This window comes from Myotis nattereri, assembly GCF_964212035.1.
Source record: "Myotis nattereri genome assembly, chromosome: 2".
NCBI lineage: Eukaryota > Metazoa > Chordata > Mammalia > Chiroptera > Vespertilionidae > Myotis > Myotis nattereri.
The window spans coordinates 182,724,248-182,737,893 of NC_138076.1; the positions used below are offsets into that span (position 1 = coordinate 182,724,248).

The 13,646-nt window shown below is 34.3% G+C and overlaps 1 protein-coding gene across 5 annotated transcripts in view; it reads left to right on the forward strand.

Moving 5' to 3' along the window:
* Positions 1 to 13,646, forward strand: part of SOX5 (SRY-box transcription factor 5) — a 966,957-nt gene that overhangs the window by 562,747 nt on the left and 390,564 nt on the right. The window contains exon 1 of one of the 5 annotated variants that reach the window (XM_081083093.1): positions 8,318 to 8,422. The exons of 1 other annotated variant lie outside the window; for it this stretch is intronic. Coding sequence is in view for 2 of the 4 variants with exons in the window: in XM_081083090.1 (XP_080939216.1) it covers positions 9,208 to 9,245 (38 nt within the window). In the remaining 2 variants the exon portion in view is untranslated. Of the gene's footprint in view, positions 1 to 8,317; positions 8,423 to 9,034; positions 9,246 to 13,646 lie in introns of those variants that run through there. 3 more of the 5 variants (XM_081083089.1, XM_081083090.1, XM_081083088.1) reach the window with 3 other exon arrangements.

Genomic DNA, 13,646 nt, shown 5'->3' on the forward strand with positions numbered 1-13,646 from the left:
TAACAGTGGAATAATTTTTAATAACAAAAAAATACACATTATAGTTCTCTGAAAATATGTGTTGGGTCTGCTTATCTGGATTTGAGAAATATTGTGTAGAGATGATAGGCAACAATTGGAGAGATTTTAGTTTCATTTGATTTGTAATTAAATAATTTAATTTATGTATAGTTAACATTTTTTTGGGGGGAAATGGACTCACATTCAAAATTGGCTCCATCTTTCTTCTCATTCAAGGACCCAGGCTGATGGGGTAAGATCTATTTGGGATAAGCTGTTTACATGGTGGATGGCAGAAACAGATAAGGTGGCTGAGCTAAATCTAACATTCATACAGAAAGCTCCATGTTCCATTGGCCAAAGCAAGTTACATGTCTAAGATAGAGTCAGTGAAATAGGAAGTAAACTCCATTGGCAGGGAAGTGTAGCAAGGGATATAACAAATTATTTATGAATACATGGTACAATTAAACATAAAATGTTAATCAGAGTTGTGTTTTTTTGCCAAAGTGATAGGTTTAAAAATGGTTACCACATTGTAGTTGTAAATTGCATTCTCATTAAAGGATGTTGAGCATCTTTCCTTTGTTTAAGAATCATTTCTAGTCCTAGCTGGTTCATTGGTTAAAGTGTTGGCCCTCGGACTAAAGGGAACCAGGTTTGATTCCGGTCCAGGGCATGTACCTCAGTTGCAGGCTCCATCCCTTCCCTGGTGGGTGCATATGCAGGAAGCAACCAATGTGTCTCTCACATCGATGTTTCTCACTGTCTCTCCTCCTCCCTTTCACTCTCTCTAAAAATCAATGGAAAAAATATCCTCAGTGAGGAGTAACAAAAAATTTGTTTTTAAATTTAAAATAATAAAATCCGTTTCTAAAAAAATGGATAATTTCTATTTTCTTGGAACAAGATATATTGTTTGCCTGTTTCACTATTAGTTTATCTTTTTCTCATTGATTTCAAAGAGCTCTTTACATATCATGGAGGCAAGATCTTTCCTTTGATATGGGTTGCATTTTTTTCCCCCAACTTGTCTCATGTTTTCTGATTTGTTTACAGTACTTTTTGTCACTTATAAGTTTTTGGTGTTTATATAATTGGATTTATTAAGAGTAAATGGACCAATTATAAAGACTAAAAAAATCTGAAGTTTGGTCCACAAAACAAAGTAAATAGATATATATTTAAATATGTGCTTAGGATGCTGGCATATCTTACAAATGCTTATCATATTTTAGTCTATGCTTTGACTTCAAGCAAGGTTTAAAAATAAATGTTTCTGATTTAGACCCATTATTTCTTTAGAGTTAATTAATATTCAGGTGTTTTTAAATACTAATGTACCATTTAATACAATCAATATTTGTAAATTAGTACCAATTAATCATTTCTCCATTTTATGAAAGTATGCATTAAAAATATAATCTTAATATATAGAGAGATGGTTTACAATACAAGGATAGATTAATGATCCTGTACGTATTTATTGAATGATTGAATGAATACATTCTTTTGGTAAAGTCTGCTTTTTTGCATTTTTTTTTTATCCTGGGCATAATCTGAATGAATTGATTTCTATCTCATGGCAGTAAGTAATTTTTTAACAATTACATGAAAAAAGTAGGTGCTATTTGGCAGTAGTTCTACAGAGTGTTCAAAAAATTCATTTTAAAAACTAGGTTTTCTTGAACACAATTTGGCTGTCAGGATTCTAACATTTCAATATTTTAGTTTGTCTTTCAGTTTCTCATTTGGTGTTTTGAAATTCTGCATAAAAGCAGAATTTGCATTTATTTCCCCCTTCACACCAATCACTGTCATCACACACATGTGAAATGTTCAATACAGTAATGAATTGCTTTTAATTCTCTCATTGAATTAGATAAGGCTAATAAATGTAATTGTACTTAGAAAAAATGAAAATTGTAACTTGAAAATTACAGCACAAAATGTTTTCAGATCCATTCGGTTGTAAAATCAGTTCTTTTGAAAATATGGTCATTTATTTTGTGACCAGTTCAGTTCTCCTGGACATTTTAATTGAATTGAATTTAGCCAAATTACCTTTAATTAATAAAATTTGTATTTTTCTTATCACCTTATATTGTTGTGTGAATTTAGTTATGACATAACTTTAAAGGGCTAGAATAAACTAAAAGGACTGGTCTTAGAGCTGTTAAAAAGGTTCCAAAACTGGTTCAAAAGTGAGAAGGCTAGGATGTTTTATTTTGCAAAATATAAATTGACTTATTAAAGAAGCATTTATAGAATTGGAATTTGAGAGTCAAGAGGGGCCTTAGGACTCATCTTCCCTGAGACGTTAAAGACTTAAGCCAGACCACATCACCAGAGAAGGAGTAGAGGCTCTGTTAGAGCACCTGCCTCCTAGATTCCATCTTAACCATAATTCTTCCTGAGCTATTCTAGACAGTACACCGAACATCGTTATGAGGTGACATTTTCATTTACTATGAATATTTGTTTGTCCTTTACTTAGTATGCTATCAAAGGAGAATATAGAGAAGAGACGAGTGTAATCAACTTCAAAATGAATCCATGTTCAAATGTTTTCATACTTTACTCAGTTTTAGTTCTTATTCTGCTCTAATTAGTATCAAGAAATATATACAACATCAACAGTGGAAAAACTCCTCTGAAAGATGTGTACTAAGATATTTTGCAGCGATCACCTAATAAGTAAGACTCTAACTTTTTTTTTTTAACAATATCATGGTGTTACTACTTCTCACGTTGCGGCTGCCTCGTTTAAAATGTCAGTGGAGTATGTTCCCTGGATTTCTTTCCAGGTTGAGAAATTAAATACAGGCAGTTTGGTAGCCAAGATCGCTTTCTAAAGATATTGTCCCATTTGAGTGGCTTCTCTTCTCATGGGTTATGTGATTTTTTTTTTTTTCCTCACTAGGTGTCTTCTGCTTTTTTACCACCAGAGTGGTTTGTGGTTTTTTTTATCTTCATGAACTGACACCCATTAACATCACTACTTATCACAAGGAGAGATGATTGTGTAATGAATAAAAGCAATAAAAGTATGAGTTCAGTTGATCTTATCTTCCTAATAGCTACTCTTTGCCTGAAATGATTATTTCTGTAAGATAGAAATTCCATTGCAAAGTAGTAACATGAGCACTAGGAAATAGGTATTTTACCTCAGAATCCAAAAATTGTAATCATGATAAAAAGAGAATGTTTAGGAATTATTTTTTAAAAGAAAGCTAAAGTATATGATTTCTGCTAATTTTTGTGTTTAATTGTCACCATTAATGGGATAAGATTTTAATGCCATGTAAAAATCATCTTTTATATCAAGCTATTTTTCAAGATGGGACAATCAACCTAACTTTGTCCAAAGTTTGGATATTCACATAGCATTAAAGCATAATTATTAATCACTTCCCTTGCACTTGATATTTAATTGCTATTAGAACTTTAGAGGGAAGAATTCATAACTTTGGTTTCCCCATCTCTGCACTTACTAGTTTGGGGACCTTGGACAAAACAATTAACTTCTTTTTATAAGCCTCAGTTTCCTCACTTATAGTTGGGGTAACACAACAACATCTCATATTGTTGTTTTGAATATTAGAGATAATTTATTTTAAATGCATCACAGTGACTGGTAGAAAGCCCTGAAAAAATAAAATCTATTATTTTTAAATTTCTTCAAATTATTCTGAAGTAAATAAAGGGTAAGATATCAAACAGTGAGAACTATTACTGGGAATGGCATCATCTCTTTGAGAAAAGTATGAGACCAGAGTTTCTAAGGTGAACCCATTCTTAATGTGTTCTTAAAGAACAGTATCTGGTAAAAAATGTGATCTGGGGATAATTCATATTTATATTCTAACTAGCTAACTAACAATACCATAAGCAGGCTAGTATATGCCAATTCTCTGGCATAAATGTGTTATAGGGAATTGAATTTTAGGTCTTTGAAAAAGAAGATAAGCTATTGAATTTCTTAGGTGATTTTCTGACACTTTCCAATTACAAGATTAAAAATTTGAAAGGACACATAATAGGTCAATGATGAGTCCATTTTTTTAAAAAAGGAGGGTGGGTTCTTTTTTTGTTTTTGTGACAAAGTAAATAGAAAAACAACGTGAGGAGAAAAAAACATTAGGTGAACATTTTCTTAATGCCTCTTGTGTCAGGCAGGTTAATTCAATACACTGTTGGTAGTGTCTGACACTGACTTGCTTTAAATTCATTGTGGTTGTAACACTAAAAGTTTTATTTTTCAAAAATAGCCTTTCAAATTCTTTAAAATGCAGAAACTAAAGCTTGATGGTAATAGTGTATATTAAATATTAAAGTGTAATCTCTATCTATGACCACATATTTCAATTTCAGATATTAAAATAAAAAAATGTTTACCAATTCTCTTAAAATATGGAAACAAAAATACTTCTAAATGAGGAGAGATATATTGAAATGCTTGCTTGAGACAATTCCTGTAAGGGGTTAATGTTGGAAATAATCTGTTTATGATCTTAGACGTTTGGGATAGTCCCAGCAGCATTCAGTAGCTTATCTTATATGTTCTTCATCTGTGTGAGCTGCTTCTTTTGTAGTGGAAACAACATGAGCTCAAAAACATACTTTTTCAGGTTCACTCTATTTTCCCTAGTACTGCTATAGCAGTGTCAAAGAAGCTCATTAAATTAAAATTAGCTTTTTTATGTTGTTTTATTGTAGTTTGTACTCTGGTCTTCTCTGAAGATGTATTTATGTTTGTATATTTGTGTTTTTAGGTCATTTTCAGATTTCCCACCAATTTAATTATTACTCAATTCAGTGCTTATCATCGCTTTTTCCTCATTTGCTTATTTATTTTGGTTTTAACTTTTCTTAATGTATTTGCCTTAGAGGGCTTGGATATGAAACAATTCGTTTGAATTTTGGTCAGATATATTTAATTTAGATTTGTTACAAATTTTTCTTGAATTCTTCTTTTGAAATCATAGTGCTTAACATCTTGGTAGGCATTTAGTAGATGTTCAGTGAATACTAAAGTATATCTCAATCTACATATATTATGAAACCTTCTGGAGACCTACTTATAATAGTACTACAGGCCCAATGCAGGAAACTTGTGCAAGAGTAGGCCTTCCTTCCCCTGGCTGCCGCCACTGGCTTCGCTCGGGTACCCAGGACCTGGGCTTCCCTCACAGCCCAGGCTTCTTCTGGAAGGACGTCTGGTCTAATCAGCATATTACGCTTTTATTATTATAGACAGCAAAATCATATTCATATGTTAATTCCTATACAGAAAATACCAGATACATAGTGGCGTGATTATGTTAAACTTTTCAGATAATTGATAAAGAATATGTATTTTTTTAACATATATTATATGGTAGTCATTGACATATATATTATTTAACCATTTTAATATTTACTGTAAAATAAAAAAATTCATATATTAATTTACTATTTAATATTGGATTTATTAGATCAATTCAATCATTTAATGAAATGGCCAATGATAGGACTTTATGAGAACATTTCATAACTGCCTTCTCTTTTGCTGACATTCTAAATGTTGCCTAAATTTGAATTTGCAATATAGAATTCAAATGAAAGAAAACTTTGATGGCCTAGAGAGTTAAATTTAGAAATATTTATTCCATTCAACCATCAAATACAGTACTAACTTCATATGCCAATGAGATTATATCAAATTTAATTTCATTAGCAATTATTTGAAAGCCTCTTAGTTCACTTAAAAAGTGAGTACCATCTTGGGATTTTCATTCAGCTATAAATTCTAGAGTGTTATTTTATTGTGTATTATAGTGTCACAAGTGAAATAAGATCTGGCTTCAAGTAACAAATGGACCACTAACCATTTGTATGACTTTAAATTCCTTTTGCCCAAGTTTAAACACTGGGGAACTTAGGGATATATAGACCCCCTCTTCTCTATGGTGCACATGATCCATGAGCTAATCTACGTGAACAAACTTCCTTATGAGCTTGGGAGTTCCATTAGTTCCAAATATCATTATTAAAATGATCATTATTATATTTGGCAAATTTTCTGTCTAGTTCCCAGTCTATTTTAAATTGTTCAGTAGGGATGCTTGTGCAAGAAATAATTTGTGTTTTTGAATAGCTCCAGTAATGTTTATAGAAATATACTGAAACCTGAAACTGACTTCCAAACCATTTAATATGTTCCTATGTATTCTGTGTGTTTATTTGGCACATGGATACCCACACATACATATATTAAGTGTCTCTGAAAACAAAACCAAAGACAAGGAAGATCCTGATATGAGCATCTTTCCGTTATGCTATAGGTGGCCTCAAACATTCACACTCTCTTTCTTACCTGCTCGGCTGACCTTCTGGATTAGAGTTTCAGAGAAACAACCAGAGGTATTAGCTGTAGCAAGACAGCAGCTGGGACCATACGGATCTCAGCATCCTGCCTTATGGCCATTATCTTTGTTTCTATCTTTATGCTGCCACTATGTCTCCTTCTTGTGCTCTCCCTGCATCCTCTCCTCACTGCCTCCTCCTTTTCCTGAATCCACCTCCCATTGCCCCTGTAACTCACCTCCCTCCTTCTTCGTTTTTTCTCTATGCATATAAGAGGGAGCAAGATTCTCTAATTTGGAAATTTAAAAAACAACTCTTTCTAAAGTGTATATAGTCGCTAGCCATGCAGCTACCACCCCCTAATTCTCATAAGCAATGTGAACAATATAAAATATTATTCCTGTATACTTTATCAATAAGAATGTTTCAGATTGTAGGTCTCATAAGGGCTAAAAACATATGTAAAGTAAATGCAGCAATTTTCTCATTTTTCTATGTAGGAGTGAGTTGTGGCTATAATAAAAAATAATTTGAGGCTAATGACAAGAAAGAATAGTGAGTAATATCCGTCCCCCTTCCCCAACTGCTGAAAATGAAAATCATGTCAGCGTCAAGTCATTTTTGCCACATCCCTTGTTAACAGCTTTTTCAGGGTGGGTCATAATTCTGTGTTTTGTTAGTGTCTTAACTCCATAGTGACGTGCTTAAAGCTGATTCCGCATTGATTTTGTAGTATATACTAGTATATGTTTATTTTTAGGATACTCCATCATGTGAATGATGGATTGCATTAATAAGTTATTATCAACTTTGTCAAGAAATTATAAGCTTTGAATGAATAATAAATTGATTAACATGAGACGGTGAATCATTGATTGTGATATTTGAATATGTGTATGGTGTCACGTTGTGTATGTCTAAGAAAGTAAACTTACTGTCTGCCTGTCGCCAGGGGAAAAAAAAGTGGGACCTAATCAAACTGCTATGGGGTCAACCCTTGTGGTTTTAAAGGCCCTTAATGTTGTCCAGCTGCAAAATAAAAGGAATTGGGAGGGGAAGTTGGAAGGAGTGGAGGGGGTTGGGGGGGAATGTGTGGAAAAGAACAGGGAGTCTGGCTTTTATTTTTTTTTTTTTAAAGTGAGTTCAGTGCCAGCCTGGACATTGGCTGTGCAGACTATTGAGCCATTGTCTGCTCCATTTCCAGAATAGCCCCCAGTTAATCACTTCGGCTTTGAAGGGAATTTCCTCGTGGAATTCTCCACAGAAAATCTAATCAACTGACCTGCCCTCTCAACAATGGAAGGCTTTTTTTTCTCTCTTTCCCTTATTGGGGCGGGCTCTGTAATGTAGCCTTTTGTGCAGAACGAACCCTCCCAGTAGGAGTGGAGAGCGTGTGTGAGTGACTGAGTGTGTGTGTGTGTGTGTGTGTGTGTGAAGAATGCACACTATCTCGTGTTGGTGAGTGTGTGCTTACTCCCTGACCAGATGCTGCGGTGCGCGGGGCAGCCACCAGCTCTGCGTGCGTGTCTGTGTAAGTGTCTCTCTCTGTGTGTATGTGGTGTATGTGCCTCTGTCATTTCATGTCAAAGGTACATTACCTGATTACCTTCCTCGCCTGCCAGATTTTTATCTAGATAATTGGAACTGCTATGGAGGCTGTGCCTTGCCAGCCAGCCTAGGATCTGTAAAGCCATAGTTTGTCCACCTTGTTATCTGTGGCTGCCTGGGCAGAGGAAATTAAAGAGACCCACAGCCAGGGGAGCGCTTCCCACCCCTGACCTCCCAGCAGTCCCAGGCAGGACAGTTTGCTGGTCGCATCTTTTTGTTTTCTTTTTGTTTTTGTTGTTTGGTTTGTGCTTTTTGTTTCCTCGTGCGTGCGTGCGTGTGTGTGTGTGTGTGTGTGTGTGTGTGTGTGGTGTGTACGCGCGCGTGTGATTTTGGCATGTGGATACCTATTCCCCTCCACATCGCACACCGCGTTTTATGGAGTTTGGAGCTGAGGAAACTTTGCTTGGGTTGCCAGGACGTTCGCACCACTTTGTGGAAAGCACGAGCGAACAGTGAGACGGACAGAGTGAGTGACAAGTTGTTTACAGGTTTCCTTGAAGGGGCCTCTGCTATATTTCAATCTGTCAAAGTTGCTTTTCTTCCCTCAGAACAATGCCTGATTGTTGTGTGCTAGCGTGTGTGTGTGTGCGTGTGTGTGTTTCCGTGTGCTCACAGAGAGAGCCTAGGAAGGGGTGAGAAGGAATAACAATTCTTTGTGTAAAAAAGGCTATTGCTATAATTTCTTTGCTTAATAAGTTAATAATGCAGTTTGATCGGGGTTCTGCTAGTGTGCAGATTTCTCTTTTAATCAGCAGCAAATGCATTTTAGAAAAAAACCATGCTGTGTGTGTGTGTGTGTGTGTGTGTGTGTGTGTGTGAAAGAGAGAGAGACAGACTTTTATTATTTGGAGGAGAGAGAGTATGGGAGATGTGTTAAAGGAGTTGACTCCTCACATTCGGTGATGTCTAGAAGAGAGAATTAAAAGGAAAGGACAGGCACCCTGAGGTTGTCTAGTGCCTTGCAGCCCTAAAGAGCATGCAGCCCCGTAGAAGGGGGAGCAGCCAGACCCCGCTGCTGGAAGTGCGCTACCCCTTTAAGAGACTGGTCAAGGAGTCCTAGGAGAGGGAGGGGGGATGAGGGGGAAGAGAGAGAGAGATTGAGAGAGAGAGAGAGAGAGAGAGAGAGAGAGAGAGAGAGAGAGAGGAGAAGAGAAAATCAATTGGTTTAGAAGGTTTGGACTCACTTGACAGGTTCAGTTGGAGACGATCATAGGTGGCTGCTGTGACAAAGGGAAATTGTGCTTTTCCAGCATGCTTACTGACCCTGATTTACCTCAGGAGTTTGAAAGGTGAGTACAGTTTTTACCCCCTAATATATTGAAGTACAACTCTCCCATTTTACAGTCGTCTCTGAATCAATTGGAAGATGCTGCCTGTTTGTTAGAAAAGCTTTTAGCTCAGTGTTTCTGCAATCTTGTTAGCTGATTTTTAGTGGTGATTGCCCGGACCAAATTGAACTGATTTGTAAAGTCTCTGAGATTTCAGTGTTTTTAGGTTGCGTCCTATAACAGGAAATTAAATGAGCATTAAGCATCTCTCTCTCTCTCTCTCTCCCTCACTGGCTTCTTTTCTCTTTCTCATTCACTCTCTTACTTTCTTCCTTCATTGATATTTTTCTTACCTTCTACACCTTTTTAAGTGCTTTTGTGCAGAGTTGTTAACCATTTTCAACATCTCCGTCTGGCAATTCCTGGGGTGACAGAAGATTTTAGTGGTGGTTAAAACGGAGGCTGTAAGTTCCTATGTGATCCTTCGTAAAACTTTGGAAGCTGCTTAGTAAAGCACATGACCTTTTGTTGATATAAGAGAGCAGATTATTTTAAAGAATATTTAATATTGCAGCAAGCCCTTAGATTACTTTTGAAATGTCAAAAAAAAGGGAAATGGGATGATCCCTTTCTAAGTTTTCGTGACCACTTTAAGCACTGCTGTCTTAAACTAAATTTTGATTTACAATATACCCCCTCTTGATCTAAGGGGAATACGTGTATTTGTAATTAAGTAGTTCCTATTTGGAGAAATATGTGCAATATCCTTCTATTTGATGTTGATGTAAGTGAAGCAGGGCTTTGTAAGAATTTTAGCCTTCTTAGTGTGCCTATAAGTTCACACTGAAATTTTTTTAAAATTTGAGTTCTTATCCCAGCATGAGTTCATCTTTAGAACTATAAATAGAATTTTGTTTGCCATTAAAAAGAATTCAAACTTTGTATTCTGTATGGTGAATTTAAAAAAAAAATCTAAAAAAAGCCAGGATGCATAATACCCAGGCTTTTTTTTTTTCAATTTCATGAAAGCTACCTTCTGTATAAACATTTGTTGTATCTGACTATGCAATGCAAGCTAGGTGCTAGACCAGCTGGTTAAAAATATGCTAAGTCAAGCTGTTCATCGCTCAAACAACTGAATTTGATATGAAAAGATGAAAAAAGAAAGGACAAAGATTAAGACATTATAGAAGTGAAGCAATTGAAGAGAAGGATATTAAGAATAAAATAATGTTTGATGTGGCCAGAATTAGAGAAACCAATATCAGATCAGGGAAGAAAGTAAAATAGCCAACATTTACACTTTAATACTGTCTTCTTTCTTTCATTTCTTCTTCATCTTTTTTTTTTTTAATTAAGGTGAATCCTCACTAGATAATATCAGTGAAAGGTTGAGTGTTCTTAATAGTTTGAATTCATCTTTTCAAGTTTTATACATTAACTCTTTCAAATAGTTTTTGTTTGCAAATATAGCCTATTTCATATGTATATGTTGACGTTATTGATATTGGAATATAATATTGCTTAATGTAGCAGTTTGTTAATATACAACAGTAACTTTCCCAGCATGTGCTCAGGGTATCACTGAAATAACAGTATTTTTCAACTCTATACTTTTTGAAAATAAAACTCTGAGTCTGATTCGTAAGCATGTTAACAGACTGTTCTTATAAAAAGGTAGTTACATATTAACAGACTGTAGCCTATTTCTCTATATAGGCAAGCTTTCCTGCTGTGAACTTTATTTGTATTTTTTTCAGTTATCTCTTTTAAACTAAACTTTTACCTTTCCTACTCTGATGCTCAAGTCTCTTAACAATTTTTTTTCCTCCTGATTAGAATTTCTTTTTGTTGTTGTTGTCACCTAGAGGCATGCTTTTCTAACTGGCTAATTAAATAAGCAAGTGATAATCAATAGAGTTGTTGGTATAGACAGCATGTTTGGCAATATTAGTAGCTAAAATAATTTTGAAAACTGTCATATAATATAAAATTTCTTAATAATTTCCCCTACAGTTATACGTAGTAATATATACAAAAATCCCAATAAATTCATTACTATTTATTTACATTGAATTTGTATGAGTGGGTGTATATATATTCACCTACATAGCATATATAACTTGCAGATTCAATAGTGAATACATATATTCTCCAAAGGAGGTATATATTCTATAACTATACTATCACATATAGTCAGGTTTTCTTTGCATTTTTCAAATATTTGCAACTTTCATTAAGTAAGTAGGGTTTTTCTATCAAGTGCTAATTTTTATTCTATATATTCACCTGCTATAGTGAGTTGTTCACTCAAACTTAGTCTGAAATCTGAAGAAAAGACTTCTAAATTTCTTTGTGAGATAGAGAACTTTGCTCTAGAGGATATAAACAAGTTGCTTAGTGGTCACGTATTTTGGAAGTTTTATGTGATCTTTTTTTATCTAATTTTATTTATAGAGCCATGCCCATCTTCTGTTATTCTTTGCAACCTGTACACTAGTTGGAACTTTAAGGAATATTCAAAACTTAAAAATCAGAATAAAAATTTGGATTTATACAAGTTATGTGTATATTACCAGCCCTAGAAATGTGTATGGTCAATACTGTCAGACTAATATGCAGTTGTTAAGAAAATCAAAACTAGTAATAATTTCATTGACTGTTAAAAAAAATGTCCAGGAGGAAGAGCAAGTTAAAGAGTGATTCTAAAATGTAAAAGAGAATTATTTTTACTTGCAAGCATCCTTGTCATAATTGATTATGACTAATGAAAAACACAATTCTCAGGTGGGAGCTGAATAGGCAAAGTATATCCTAAGGAATTGTTTGTAAGCTATTTTAGAGGGAACATAATTGGCAACATGGTCTAAATGTTAGCAATAGTGTCATAAAAGAATGAAAAGCTGAACTCTCCTAAAATTTTTTAAAAGAAGAGAGAGAAATTATATATTTCCCTGGAAATAAAAAAAATAAAAAATTGTGAGGTAAGAATTTTCCTTTCCTAGAAGGAAAATATTTAAATTTTGCCTTAAATATTAATATTAATTTATTTCTGATGAATGAAAAAAATAAGTTTTTGATACTATCATCACAATTGTATTCCATTTCGTTCCCTTATAGTTATTCTATTTGATAATATAATAGTGTTATGACTAAACTACTTGTCACTTTTCAACTGCTTTATGTTAGAGACTTCAGTAAAAAGCAAGGGTAAGATGAGAGCTTAAGAAAACAGTTTCATAATAAATAGAGAAATTGGGATTGAACATAGTAGGATGCAGCAAATTAAGTTCATAGTATCACCTACTTGATTGCTTCTCTCAAAACGGGTGCAGACAACGATTGCGTATTTTACTCAGTCAGAAGGTCTTACTCTTCTGTAATGAAAATCTAACTTACATACCTATCATATTTATTTGTAGTCACATTGACTAAAGAGACAATTTTTTTTCACAGTAAGAAACTTTTAAGTGTTTTTCTGAAGCCATATACATAAGGTATTATGAAAAACTAATTTGTTAAACTACCATGAAACATTAGTATTAGCGGTCTACAAGGATCCCTCTAACATTAGCAGTACTTTAATTACCTAAAGTTTAGCCATAGTTATAAAATACTTATTACTCAGACAGATTTATGTGACTTAATTAGAGACTTAAAAAATAATTGTACTCATGTGATAAGACAGTCATGTTAGCAGGTAATCTCTAGCAGTGAATCGAAGGAAAGTTACCTGATCACAGTCTATCACCTGAAGGCAACCATAAACCTGTAACTTTGACATTATGTTTTCAGGATGTTCTGATATTGACCTTTGTTCATTTTATTATTATTTTTATTTACTAATACTTTGTAGAGGAAAAGGTGCCTATCATTGATTATAGATTTTAATTACCTTCTCAGTAAGCCTGCAAGTTAACTGAGCTATAATAGTAGCTTGGAATGCAGCTTGCTTGAAGCAATGGGCACACTGCACTTCTGTCACACTCACACTGGAGTCCGGTCTCTGCCTGACTGATTACCAAAACAAGTAAGGGTTAAATGTCAGGTGGCGTTGTATGCTGCTCAGTGTTTAGCAGATTAACAGATATAGAAATGTGTGAATGTTATGATTACTTCACATGTTTCTCAAATATAATAAGCATATGACAAAGTCTTTACCTGCTCTTCGAGAGCTTTTAACTAGAATCTGTATATGCATCAGACCTGAGAGGCAAATTAAATGACCTATTCTAATACTTCAGCACATTACTTCTCCACAGAGCTGGAAGCTATTTCAAATGGATTACATTTATAACGCATTTTAAAAACAAAAGTATGTTTATGGACAAAATCTGATCTTTATTATCTATTGTTTCCAATTCTCCAGACTCCTAATGAGGATATGCAGAACGCAGATATGTATTCTGTAGGTTGAACACC